The sequence below is a fragment of the Hyperolius riggenbachi genome, chromosome 8 (genome assembly GCF_040937935.1).
Source record: "Hyperolius riggenbachi isolate aHypRig1 chromosome 8, aHypRig1.pri, whole genome shotgun sequence".
In the NCBI taxonomy this organism is placed as follows: Eukaryota; Metazoa; Chordata; class Amphibia; order Anura; family Hyperoliidae; genus Hyperolius; species Hyperolius riggenbachi.
The window spans coordinates 276,387,899-276,402,417 of record NC_090653.1 but is presented as its reverse complement, the minus strand read 5'-3'; the positions used below and the strand labels follow the sequence as shown (position 1 = coordinate 276,402,417).

Below are 14,519 nucleotides of genomic sequence, written 5' to 3'. Positions count from 1 at the left end.
TAGGCTATGCTTTTTATTATCTGGCATTGCTCTAGAACACTGTGCTATATACAGTTCTACCTGACGATACACCGTCTATACTGACACTTTGCTGTATATTAACTGACATTGCTTTAAATATGCTAACACTGTGCTGTATACTATCTGATAGTGCCCTCTCTACACTGATACTGTTCTGTAGGCGCTAGTCTACATTAGGAAACCCAACAGGAAACCTCATAGGGAGATTCAGCTAACGTGATTTGGTGGGCATACAGGAAAAATGGGTGCAGGGGATTGCTGGTAGTAGAGTATCGCTTCAATTAGCAATATTTTTTTGCTGGATTTCGAAAGTAAATATTGGTAATGATTACTGCTATTTTACTATTGACTAAACCTAACCCTACTCTCGCACAGAATCCTCCCTTTACTGATGCCATCATTTTTAACACCCAGGGCAGCTCTATAGCAAATTAAAAATGCATTCTAAAAATGTGGTTTATTATTAAAAAAAAAACCTTTCAATTTACCTCATTTCTTTACATCTAAGGGTTAAGGTCCATCTGCAAAGGACCTGAGGTCTCTGAGCAGGAGATTGTGGAACACAGATAAGAAATCACCTCATTAGACTTAACTGACCACAAACAAACCCCCATTGTACTTCAAACAGAAAACATCAGTTAGGGCCCTTTTCCACTAGCGCGTTTGCGCTAGCTGAATCGCAAAACCGCAAACCGCTAGCGATTTTACAATCGCTACGGTTTGCTTTTTAACATAGGAATCGCGGTAGGTCATTTCCACTACCGCGATTCGTTTTTTACTTAATCGCGATCGCGCCGCGGAGCGACTTTTGCCGCGATTTTGCTATGCAGTGCATAGCATAGCAAAATCGCGGCCGCAAACGTCGGGAAAACGGCGGAATTGCGATTCAGCAATCGCTAGCGTTCAGCGCGAACGCTAGCGACTGCTAGTGGAAAAGGGCCCTTAGGGCCCTTTTCCACTAGCAGTCGCTAGCGTTCGCGCTGAACGCTAGCGATTGCTGAATCACAATTCCGCCGTTTTCCCGACGTTTGCGGCCGCGATTTTGCTATGCTATGCACTGCATAGCAAAATCGCGGCAAAAGTCGCTCCGCGGCGCGATCGCGATCAAGTAAAAAACGAGGCCTAGTGCACACCGGAGCGTTTCCGCTGCGGTTTGCGATCTGCTTGCGGGTGCGGATCCGCTAGGGTAATGTATTTCAATGGGCTGGTGCACACCAGAGCGGGAGGCGTTTTGCAGAAACGCATATTCCCGGGCTGCTGCAGATTTTGGATTGCGGATGCGTTTCTGCCTCAATGTTAAGTATAGGAAAAACGCAAACCGCTCTGAAAAACGGCACTTCAGAGCGGTTTGCCAGGCGTTTTTTGTTACAGTAGCTGTTCAGTAACAGCTTTACTGTAACAATACATGAAATCTACTATACCAAAACCGCTACACAAAACCGCAAAACGCTAGCTGAAACGCTGCTGAAAAATAAGAAAAAGCGTTTCAAAATCTGCTAGCATTTTGCGGATCTGCTAGCGGTTTTTTGGTGTGCACTAGGCCTTACAGTTGAAGAATGTCACACCTAGCCTGGACAATGCTAGTTGTAAAACAGCAGGGGTTGAGCTTCTGAACAATGACAGCCCTTGTAGCTATTTGAAGCCAGGAGCTGCTTAGTTCACTTTAACCCCCGTGATCGCCTAATTCTCTCCTAACCCCTCTACACCACGCCCTGTGCCAGCTATGCATGCCGCCATTTGCATTTCCGCAAGCTCCTTTAGCATGTCTGCCGTATTCGGGCGCCTCCCGGCGCCAAAATTTACCACCCCAGCCGCATATTGCGGCCATTGTAAAAGCTGCAATTTGCAGTAAAGAAGGTACATTTTGGCGCCGGGCATGTGCCCAAATGTCTGTGTACAGCGCCCTTTTTTCTTTAAGGGCTCCTGCGCACTGTCTTCCTGTTCCGATTCTACTACCGCCACACTATTTGGCCAATCAGAACGCTTTGTGCTGTAGAGAGTGCTGTGATTGGAGAGCTGTTACCTATGAGGTTTCCTGCTGGGTCCCCTAAAGTAGACTAGCGCTGTGCCGTATGCTAACTGGCATTGCTGTATGTACACTGATCATATATAACTGACGCTGTCATATATACACTGATTGCTGACACCGCCATGTGTACTAACTGACACTGGCCTTTTATATATGGATACTGCACTACATACTAACTGATAATGCACTGTACACCCTGATATTGCTTTATACACATTGCCCTATGTACACTGACACAAGTTGATCAATTAGATGCTAATAATGTTGAGCTGATGCAAATCATATGTTAATTTAATGCAGGTGTATGCATCTTGGAATCAGACCAGTGGGAGTCATCAAATTCTGTGTTCCATTGTTGTGATTTCCAGCTGCATAAAATTAGCATAAAATGTGCATCAACTCCATAATTATTAGCATCTGTTTACCATCCCTACTTCTTGCTAGCATGCCCAGATGTAGAGATTTGCCCACTGGGCCTGTGTGCTCCTCCAATACACTCACAGTAACCAGATCTACTGTCTACCCAAAGTAGCAGCTGCACGGGAGGCGGGGCTTCTGGGGCCGTGGCTTGGATCCCGACCAATCAATGCACTAGCTGATGACTTTGGTATCTAGCTGGGTAAAATCACTGGTTAACGTTGATGTATCTACACATTCAATGCACAACATATATCTTCTGATTTAGTGCAAGTGTCAGACCTCTCCCCAGTGTACAGTTACCAGCGACTGGTCTCTTAACACAGGTGCAAGCCATTCCAGCATAGCTGTCCCATGGTGCAGATATTAATGACTTCTCCTGCTGCTTCTGGCAGCTGATCGGGTAACGGGTGTGCAGCCGAGGCAGGAAGCACAAGCTTGCCAGCAGCAGCAGCAGCATGGAGGTCTCTGGCCAGAGCAGTGTGCAATCAGTGCAGAGAGGGCACCTACCTGAAAGGGGGCAGCAACAGTCAGCCTGCAGCATCGGGGCCCTGGGCTGGCTCTGATAGTAATAGTATATATACTTTATAATTTGACTGTGGCACATTTTTTGCATTTTAGTTAAAACCCTTCAAAGAGGAACTTTACTCAAAATAATATAATAAAATTGCTTCTTTTTTTTTCCTTACAATATTTATTTATAATTTATTCAGTCAGTTCTTGCCTGTTGTAACATCTTTCCTCTCCCTGATTAAGGCCCCGTTCACATCTGAAAATAACGCGAGTGATTTTTACCACGACTATCGCAGTAAAAATCACTGGTCACTTTGGTGATTTCAGAGCAATCGTGGTGAGTGCTTTATAAGCACCGTACCGTGATTGCTTCTGAATCGCTCCAAAAAGGTAACATGTTTGCGACTGGCGCTAATCTCAAAACGCCCGCAATCGCGGCAGAGAGAACACTGCCATATGGTAACAAAGCATTAGCTATTAGCGGGAATCGCCTGCTAATCGCTTAAATGTGAATGAGCCCTTACTTTCTGAAATTCTTCACAGGTTGCATCATATTTAGTACTGGCAGATGATCTCTGTGGAATGTTTCTTTTCTGAGATTTCTAAAGCCAGTAGAAATGGTCTCTCCCAGAATGCCCGGGGGAGGGGGGGGGTTGGTTCTACTTTATGTTGTTAAAGTTCCTCATTAATATGATCTGGGAGTATTCGCACAGACTGCATGGAGATTGGGGCTCTGTCAAAAGTCTGATGTTAAGGCTAGCAGACAGTGTGCATATACATGCTATATCTAACATGTATGATCGCTCACTGTTGGCATGCAATTTGTGTGTTATACCCATGTTTGTGTGGGTTTCCTCTGGACACATCCCATACCCCAAAAACATACTGGTATGTTAATTTGCTTCTCCTAAAATTGGCCTTAGACTATGACTGGGGCTTAAAGTATGTATTGGAGGGATTAGATTGTGAGCTCCTGTGAGGACAGTCATTGACATGGCTATGTAGTCTGTAAAGTGCTGCAGAAGATGTCAGTGCTATAATAATAATAATAATAATAATAATAAAAGTAACAACATGATAGGACTTTAGACTATGACTATGGTAGGATTAGATTGTGAGCTCCTCTGAGGACAGTCAGTGACATGACTATGTACTCTGTAATGTGCTGCAGAAGATGTCAGTGCTATATAAATACATAATAATAATATGGTAGGACATTAGACTATGACTATGGGAGAAATTTGATTGTGAGCTCAGTGTTATCCCCAGAATTTTTTTCCACCCGGGTGGGGCAAGATCAGAGAATACAGGGCTGGCGCTTTTCTGCACAACTCTGCTGATTACAGCAGAGGAGTAAGTGAGCCGATGACAGCCGGGTGGTCACCAAAACTAGCGGGGTGGAGCACCTGGCTAAAAGAGCCTGCGGAGAACAGTGGAGCTCCTCTAAGGACAGTAACATGACTATGGTCTTGATTCATGAAGTGTTACTGAACGCTTTATCGAGCATTCGGTAATTTAGTGCAAGCATGTAGCGGAAGTCAGTAATCCTGAATTACTTCGCATGTCAATAGCGTGCGTGCGGTGTTCTGGCGGTAATAGTGCGGTAATTGTGCGGTACATTTTCCGAAACTAGCATTAAAGAAGCAGAAAGGGGACATGTCAGGGCGGTAAATTCCGAGTGCAATATCTCCTGCACTGCCCTGTCATTATTTATGTTCCTGCTGTCAGTGTATTTAACAGGAACCTGAACTGAGTAAAATTATTTGAAATAAACACATGACGTAGCTGCAAATGAATATTACACACTAACCTCACCGTCAGTTCCTCTCAGAAACTCACCATTTTCTTCTTACAGTGACCTCTTCCAATTCTGACAAGATTGCTGCCAGTTATATATTAGCTGCTGTCAGTAACAACTGAATGTGTAAAGTAATGTCCATGTTTCCCTATGGCTCAAGTGGGTGATATTACATTTTAACAGTGTGCTGACCAGGAAGCTGTTATGGGGTAATGGCAATTTTCTTTTTTTTTTTTAAAGACGTGTTTATGTTTTTTTTTTTTTTCACTTTTCATTTTCAGTTCAGGTTCTCTTTAAATTGCCCACAATGCATCTTCCTTACCCACAATGCACTTTGAAAATGGCTTGTATTCGCTAAAAGATCGCTAGTGTTGATATTTACCGCACGCTTACTGCATGCTTACCGCATCATTACCGAACACTAGCGATCTTTTAACGAACAACTGCCTACAACTAAAAAAAATGCTGAATACTACTAAGCATTCAGTAATTATCGCATGCGGTAAAATAACGAACAGCAAATTTTTACCGCAAACTGTTTGATGAATCGAGGCCTGTGTACTCTGTAAAGTGCTGCAGAAGATGGCAGTGCTATATAAATATATAATGATATGGTAGGACATTAGACTGTGACTATGGTAGGATTAGATTGTGAGCTCCTCTGAGGACAGTCAGTGACATGACTATGTACTCTCTGTAAAGTGCTGCAGAAGATGTCAGTGCTATATAAATACATAACTGTATGTGCAATGTTGCCTTAACCTATTGTTGTATTATTGTGTAATTTCTTTCTTTTGGAATTAAAACATTTTGAAAACTATATAAACCAGTGACCTGACTTTGTACTCTGTAAAGTGCTGCAGGTGCTGTACTGTATAATTGCATTCTTTGCGTTTGTGTGTTTCAGGGCAGACGGAGGGGGACAGAATGACACAATGGAATACGCTGGCCCCGCCCTGCTGCCAGACAGCATCCTCTATCAGATCTTCCTGAGCCTGGAGCCGGCGGACCTGCTTTCTGCGGGGCTGGTGTGCAGGCGCTGGTATGCCGTGTCCCGCGATGACTTCTTATGGAAGGAGCTCTTCTACAGACATTACCACGTGCAGAAGTTCACCGGCCGCTACCCAGGTCAGCGAGAGGCCCGGAGATGCCTCCTCATGCTGAAAACCTTAAAGGGGAACTGCAGTCAAAATAACATAAACAATAAGATTACTTTTTTTTTTTTTTTTTTACAATATTCATTTATAGATTACTTAGTCAGTGTTTGCCCAATGTAAAATCTTTCCCTGATTTACATTCTGACACTTATCACAGGTAACGACATCTTTTGTGCTGTCAGGTGCAGCTCTGTGGAATGTTTTATTTACTGAGAGGTCTAAAGCCTGTAGAAAAGATCTGTGGTCTCCCAGAATTCTACATAACAAACAGCTGAGGCTAAAGATCACTGGGAGGGCGGAACTACATCCCAATATACAGAAATACCGGTATATAGAAGTTTTTCTGATGTTAAAACCAGGATAATAATTACTGTAAAACTGGGTATTACTGAATAATTTACTGCAATCTACTATATGTCACTACAGTACTCATGGTGATCAGGGTGGCTTTAAAGTGACCACTCCCCTTTGTTTTTGTCTAGTTTAGCATTAACCTGATTTCCTAAGTTTATCCCAGGCTTGAGACCATTGAGAACTGGTGATCCTGTCAACTTGGCCTGGATTAAGTAAACACTTTTTAAATAAAGCAAGGATAACTTGGATAAAAGTTAAAAAAACAAAAAACCCTGTTTTCCCAACCTTTCAACAGCTCTTGCTATACTCTGCTATGACCCAGGCAGACAAGGGTTGCAAACTACTACCTTATAGCAGACCAAGTTTAATAAATGTAGGAAGGGTTTGCAGGATTGTTTATGTTCTCCACAGACCTTTAAGCATTGAAACCTTAGTAAATTGGACTCCATGTCTTGTTTTACTTGTGTTAGGCACAGATTCTTGGTATGAGGAGTTCCAGCGTCTGCGTGACACTGTTCCGTGCGTGGAGGTTCAGAGGCTCCGGGAACACACTGACCAGGTGCTACACGTCAGCTTCTCCCGCGCTGGAGACTTGTGTGCTTCCTGCTCCAAGGACTGTACGGTCAAGGTGAGAACAGGAGATACAATCTTGTGTGGGAGTGTGACCTTGTGTGACGGTGCAGAGCATGCTGGGAGTAGGCTTTGTGTGATGGTGCAGAGCATGCTGGGAGTATGGCCTTGTGTGGCACTGCAGAGCATGCTGGGAATATGGCCTTGTGTGGCACTGCAGAGCATGCTGGGAATATGGCCTTGTGTGGCAGTGCAGAGCATGCTGGAAGTGTGACCTTGTGTGACGGTGCAGAGCATGCTGGGAGTATGGCCTTGTGTGACAGTGCAGAGCATGCTGTGAGTATGGCCTTTATCATTGATGCTGCAACAGAATCAGTTTGATTAACGGCTAGGGCTGCGGCCTTATCTAACGTAGCCAGACAAAATATTTGGATTAAAACCTGGGAGGGAAGTAATACATCTAAAAATAAGTTATGTACTATACCTTTTTCAGGAGATTTATTATTTGGTCCACAATTGGACGAGATATTAGAAAGGACCTCCCAAGAGATTTCCCAAGAGAAGGCAATTTAGACAGGGGAAAAGGTTTTTTTCGTAAAATCCGACAGGAAAATAAACCTAAGCCACAAAATAGACGTAAGCCCTGGTCATTTTCACGGTAACAGAATAAACCAAACGCCTTGATAGGCAGTTCAGAATTCTCCACAAAAAAGCAGCAGTGACAACAAATTGGCTGTGGGAGGAAGGTTGGGCCTATTCCTGTCACAATGGCAAAAGTTTGCAACCAAGCCCGTTTATTCTCAATCTAATCCAGTCGGGGTATCATATTGTATTTCATCAAAAAACCTCCGACAAGATTTATCCTAACAAAAGAAAAACATTCAACCGAAGAACAGATGGCAATAAGCTCCATTCTGCAAGACATGCTAGCAAGAAAGGTAGTCACTTTGGGGCCAATCCTAGAGCAGGGGAGAGGTTTTTATTCGACGATTTTTCTGGTAAAAAATACGTCTGGGAAATTTCGTCTCATTCTAAATCTCAAACCTTTTGAATTCATAAAACGCCAGAAATTCAGAATGGAATCGATTTATTCTCTCAGAAACCTGCTGACTGCCTATTGTTTTATGCTAAGCATAGACCTCAAAGATGCGTATTGGCATGTCCCGATCGAGTTGAAATCCCAGAGATTTCTCAGGTCTGCGGTGAGAGTACGGCAGTGGCCTCCCCTTTGGCGTAAAATCCGCTCCAAGGATTTTCATCAAAGTGATTGCAGAACTAGTCTCATCCCTACACAAACAAGGGATAATGATTGTTCTATACTTGGACGACCTGCTAATATTTGCAGAGTCAAAACAGACATTATTGTTGCAGAGAGAGAGAGCTTTAAAAGAACTCCAGCAAGCAGGATGGATTATAAGTCAGGGGAAATCACAACTGGAAGCTACGCAGAACATACTGTTTCTGGGATTCATGATAGACTCATTACAACAGAAAATGTTTCTACCAGAACAGAAAATTTTGCAAGTACTTCAACAAGTGGAACATTTCAGGATGTTAGAAAGAATGTCGATTTGAGATGCAATGAGACTGTTAGGACTCTTGAACTCGGTAGCACCAGCAGTACAGTGAGCCATGAAACATGCACGGTCACTACAGGCATGGATTTTAGAGAATTGGAACAAGTCAATACAGTCATTAGCAGGGCCGGCGCTACCATAGAGGCAAAGGAGGCAGCTGCCCCAGGGCCCCATAGCTTGTAGGGGCCCCCAGTGGCTACAAGAGGAAAAAAAAAATTCAAATCGACCTTATAGTTTTTGAGAAAATCGATTTTTTTTTTTTAAGTTTCAAAGGGGAAAAAATACACATTTAAAAACCTGCCGACTTTAATGGTTAATAGCAAATCCACCTTAAATTCTAGAAACCCTAAATTTGCAGGATATGTTAAGGAGGTCATTGGCAATAAGAGGAAAAAACAATTTTTCAAAAAGACCTTATAGTTTTTGAGAAAATCGATTTTAAAGTTTCGAAGGAAAAAAAGTATACTTTTAAATGCGGTAAATGTCACTTTTAGTAGCAAACCTAACGGTAGTGTAATTTTACATGTATCAAAAGAAAGAGCAATACATTTCCTGACGGGGTTTCCTGGGGGTCCATACGCAGCCGCAGCGCTTTGGCCAGGGATCGCTATACAGCCGCAATATGGCTGTATGAAGATCCCTGGCATTTTTTTTTTCCTATTTTTTTTTTTCCCCCCAATTTTTTTTTTTTTATGTTTAGAGTGTGAGAATTTTTTTTTGTTTGTTTTAAATGATGTGGGGTCCCCCCTCCTGAAACTTTTTAACCCCTTGTCGCCCATGCATGCTGGGGTAGCCAGAATGTGGAGTTTCGACCGATTGGGGCTTCAAACACTGACTATACCAAGTGCAAAAAAGTTCCCTTAATGCCGATTATTGCTCCGTGGTATCTGTTGGGGGGGCCCCCCTAGTTTATTTTTCCATGGGGCCCCATTGTTGCTTAAACCAGCCCTGGTCATTAGATCAGGTGATACTGATTCCAGATGCGGTGAAGAAAGATTTACAGTGGTGGACTATGCCTCACACCCTGACGCAGGGCAAGACTTGGCTTTTCCCTACTCAAGTAATCTTAACCAAAGACGCAAGTATGTCAGGGTGGGGGGCCTCCTATTCAAGACTTCACTTCATACCTCAGTCCACTATGACTGGCACTATATTCCTCAGTCCACTATGACTGGCACTATATTCCTCAGTCCACTATGACTGGCACTTTATATTTACATTCATATATACAATATGTTTACAAGGTTTGAACAGACAGACAGCACTCGGTAAGCAGCAGAAATGGATTCCCTAAGGGCCCTTTTCCACTAGAGCGATTGTGATTGCTGAATCGCAAAATCGCAAATCGCTAGTGATTTTTAAATCGTTAGAGTTGTTACTTTATCATAGAAATCACGAGAAGTATTTTCCACTACAGTGATTCGATTTGGAAATCGCTAATCGCAAATCGCAATCGCTTGCTGGAGCGATTTTTACAATGATAATGCAATGCAAATGAAAATCACAAATCGCAATCGCATAACAGAATTAATGAAAAATCGCAATCGCTGGCGTTTGTGATTTGTGATTGCGATTGCTAGTGGAAAAGGGCCCTAAGGGCCCTTTTCCACTAGCAATCGCAATCACAAATCACAAACGCCAGTGATTGCGATTGCGATTTTTCATTAATTCTGTTATGCGATTGCGATTTGCGATTTTCATTTGCATTGCATTATCATTGTAAAAATCGCTCCAGCAAGCGATTGCGATTTGCGATTTCCAAATCGAATCACTGTAGTGGAAAATACTTCTCATGATTTATATGATAAAGTAACAACCCTAGCGATTTAAAAATCACTAGCGATTTGCGATTTTGCGATTCAGCAATCACAATCACTCTAGTGGAAAAGGGCCCTAAGAGCGGGAAAAAGTTCTGTACTCACCCAGAGCTGTTGCTGTGTCCTGGTCCCACCGAGAAACTGGCCTCGGGGCCTTTCGGCTCTTCCTCAAAATCAGCCTCTGCGATCCGAGTCACGGCACCAAACTGTAAGAGGTCACTTTATACTTAACACTATAACACTATTAATAAGATAAAAATGTTAATAATATAAAAATAACAGTCTAATTTGATTCAAGATTAGCACGCCAAGATTCCATTCACATGAATAAGACACGGACAAAAGTGCTGTCTGGTATAAGTGAACAGAATGACGTGTTTAATGAATTCTCAGCTTAAATAGAATTTAACCACAAAAGGCACATCTGCAGTCATTATACGTCTTATAGGGAAACATTTAAACTTATAAAAAATATCTAAACCTTCTGTTGCAGCCAATATCAGAACCAGTCAACAAGTGCGAAGCTGTTTGGCTGTGCGCCCAGAACATGTGGTGGGCCATTAGGGGAAATTTATCATAGGTGTGACAACGGATATAAGCTTGTGGTTTAGGCTTCAAAAGAATATATCTGTGCAGCGACATTTAATATCATGGCTAAACCATACTATTCCATCCCATCTTATCATATGGAGATACAGAGTATATCTGATTAACTTAGACTGGACAATATGGTGTCCTTAGGCCTATGAAGCACCTTCTGCTAAGCCTCAGTGTGTATGCCTTGCAGTCCCAGAGCCGAGCATAATATCCTAATAGTAGGATTATATGAATATATCAACACCTATGTTCTTTTTTTCCACATTACTGACACAAAGATTCAACATTACAGGAAATGGCTCACCTGCGGATTGACAGCTTCCTGCAGTTGTTACTGCTAAGCTGCTTGCGGTTTCTATAGGAACGGTGCAGCTGATTAGCAAAAGGAACATAACGTTCTAATTACCTGAACTAACAGTTTCAGCTAATAAAGCAGATATCCTATTTTTTTATATATGTGTTTTGATATAGAAAGATACAAAATGGAGGATGCTATGCATGTATTCTTTCAGTGTGATGGTGCAGAGCATGCTGGGAGTGTGACCTTGGGGCACTGCAGAGCATGCTGGGAGTATGGCCTTGTGTGATGGTGCAGAGCATGCTGGGAGTGTGACCTTGTGTGACGGTGCAGAGCATGCTGGGAGTATGGCCTTGTGTGACGGTGCAGAGCATGCTGGGAGTATGGCCTTGTGTGATGGTGCAGAGCATGCTGGGAGTATGGCCTTGTGTGATGGTGCAGAGCATGCTGGGAGTATGGCCTTGTGTGATGGTGCAGAGCATGCTGGGAGTATGGCCTTGTGTGGCGGTGCAGAGCATGCTGGGAGTATGGCCTTGTATGATGGTGCAGAGCATGCTGGGAGTATGGCCTTGTGTGATGGTGCAGAGCATGCTGGGAGTGTGACCTTGTGTGACGGTGCAGAGCATGCTGGGAGTATGGCCTTGTATGATGGTGCAGAGCATGCTGGGAGTGTGACCTTGTGTGAAGGTGCAGAGCATGCTGGGAGTATGGCCTTGTGTGATGGTGCAGAGCATGCTGGGAGTATGGCCTTGTGTAATGGTGCAGAGCATGCTGGGAGTATGGCCTTGTATGATGGTGCAGAGCATGCTGGGAGTGTGACCTTGTGTGACGGTGCAGAGCATGCTGGGAGTATGGCCTTGTGTGACGGTGCAGAGCATGCTGGGAGTATGGCCTTGTGTGATGGTGCAGAGCATGCTGGGAGTATGGCCTTGTGTGGCAGTGCAGAGCATGCTGGGAGTATGGCCTTGTGTGGCAGTGCAGAGCATGCTGGGAGTATGGCCTTGTGTGGCAGTGCAGAGCATGCTGGGAGTATGGCCTTGTATAGCACTGCAGAGCATGCTGGGAGTATGGCCTTGTGTGACAGTGCAGAGCATGCTGGGAGTATGGCCTTGTGTGATGGTGCAGAGCATGCTGGGAGTGTGACATTGTGTGACGGTGGACAGAGACGGGACAAGGTCCTTCAGCACCCAAGGCTGAAACAGCAAAGTGCGCCCTTCCATCCCTCCCACCCCAGCTGTCACACACTGATTGCTATTAGACTAATTGGTGCCCCAGTGCCCACAACCTCCCCAACACCTTAATATCTAGTTATCTGGCTTGCAGTCACTGTCATGTATCCCCTTTTCTTATTTCTTTCTGCTTCAAACACAGTTGGGAATTACAGCTGAATGAATTGTGCGCCCCCTCCTACACTGCGCCGTGAGGCTGGAGCCTCTCCAGCCTCTGCCTCGGCCCGATCCTGACGGTGGAGAGCATGCTGGGAGTATGGCCTTGTGTGACGGTGCAGAGCATGCTGGGAGTGTGACCTTGTGTGACGGTGCAGAGCATGCTGGGAGTATGGCCTTGTATGATGGTGCAGAGCATGCTGGGAGTGTGACCTTGTGTGAAGGTGCAGAGCATGCTGGGAGTATGGCCTTGTGTGATGGTGCAGAGCATGCTGGGAGTATGGCCTTGTGTGATGGTGCAGAGCATGCTGGGAGTATGGCCTTGTGTGGCGGTGCAGAGCATGCTGGGAGTATGGCCTTGTGTGATGGTGCAGAGCATGCTGGGAGTATGGCCTTGTGTGGCAGTGCAGAGCATGCTGGGAGTATGGCCTTGTGTGGCAGTGCAGAGCATGCTGGGAGTATGGCCTTGTATAGCACTGCAGAGCATGCTGGGAGTATGGCCTTGTGTGACAGTGCAGAGCATGCTGGGAGTATGGCCTTGTGTGATGGTGCAGAGCATGCTGGGAGTGTGACCTTGTGTGATGGTGCAGAGCATGCTGGGAGTGTGACCTTGTGTGATGGTGCAGAGCATGCTGGGAGTATGGCCTTGTGTGGCAGTGCAGAGCATGCTGGGAGTATGGCCTTGTGTGGCAGTGCAGAGCATGCTGGGAGTATGGCCTTGTATAGCACTGCAGAGCATGCTGGGAGTATGGCCTTGTGTGACAGTGCAGAGCATGCTGGGAGTGTGACCTTGTGTGACGGTGCAGAGCATGCTGGGAGTGTGACCTTGTGTGATGGTGCAGAGCATGCTGGGAGTATGGCCTTGTGTGACGGTGCAGAGCATGCTGGGAGTATGGCCTTGTGTGACGGTGCAGAGCATGCTGGGAGTATGGCCTTGTGTGACGGTGCAGAGCATGTTGGGAGTAAGGCCTTGTATGATGGTGCAGAGCATGCTGGGAGTATGGCCTTGTGTGGCGGTTCAGAGCATGCTGGGAGTATGGCCTTGTGTGGCAGTGCAGAGCATGCTGGGAGTATGGCCTTGTGTGGCACTGCAGAGCATGCTGGGAGTATGACACTGTGGCACTGCAGAGCATGCTGGGAGTGTGACATTTTATCGTCTTTTCTCTGCAGGTTTGGAACACGAAGCACCCGTTTAGCCTCCTGCACAGTGCGAACATGAGGCCGCACCAGTGGAGCTACACACAGTTCTCACAGTTTAATGGCGATGACACGCTACTCCTGGTGTCCGGGGTTTTCGTGGGACCCCATAACTCGTCTGCAGGGGAAATTGCAGTCTTTAGCTTAGGTATGTAATAAAAAACAGTATTGTGTAGTTTGTAAATGGAGACAATAGTGTTTTTGTATCTCTGAAACGTTATTGACGTAATGTTATTAGAGTCGTTTGTTAGTAGGAGACTGTCTGTACTTGGTGTGTGCAAATTCAATCTGCAGACATGAATCAATATTTCTCCTTCTGTGTACCCCCTGTCAACCCAACCCCTCCTCCTCTTCCTCTATCTATCTATCTATCTATCTATCTATCTATCTATCTATCTATCTTCTCTCTCTCCACCCTTCCTTCCTCTCTCACCACCCCCCTCCCACTCTTTCTCTCTTCTCCCACCTCTCTCACCCCAACCTCCTCTTTATGTCTCTCCTCCTCTGTAGATGGGTTCACCCTCTTGTCTCGGGTAAGGAATAAGCCGTATGACGTGTTTGGATGCTGGCTTAATAACTCCCACCTTATCTCTGGGAATCTTCACCGCATGGGCCGGATCACTTCCTGCTCTGTCCTGTGGCTGAACAAAGCTTTCCAGGTGAGTGACGGATCCACTATAGGGAATTCATGCGTGGGAAGTCTGGGGGGCATAGCTGGAAACCATTACTCTGCATTTCTTGCCCCCCGCCGGAAGCGCTGATCTCCGGTTACTCTGGTCACATTTTACA

General features: G+C 45.0%; 1 protein-coding gene across 3 annotated transcripts in view; it reads left to right on the top strand.

Annotated features, from left to right (window-relative positions):
• FBXW5 (F-box and WD repeat domain containing 5) overlaps positions 1–14,519 on the top strand; it is a 67,669-nt gene that overhangs the window by 25,634 nt on the left and 27,516 nt on the right. For all 3 annotated transcript variants that reach the window (XM_068248959.1, XM_068248961.1, XM_068248960.1), the window contains exons 2-5: positions 5,686–5,906; positions 6,760–6,917; positions 13,704–13,878; positions 14,241–14,389. In XM_068248959.1, the coding sequence (XP_068105060.1) occupies positions 5,686–5,906; positions 6,760–6,917; positions 13,704–13,878; positions 14,241–14,389 (703 nt within the window). The remainder of the gene's footprint in view (positions 1–5,685; positions 5,907–6,759; positions 6,918–13,703; positions 13,879–14,240; positions 14,390–14,519) is intronic.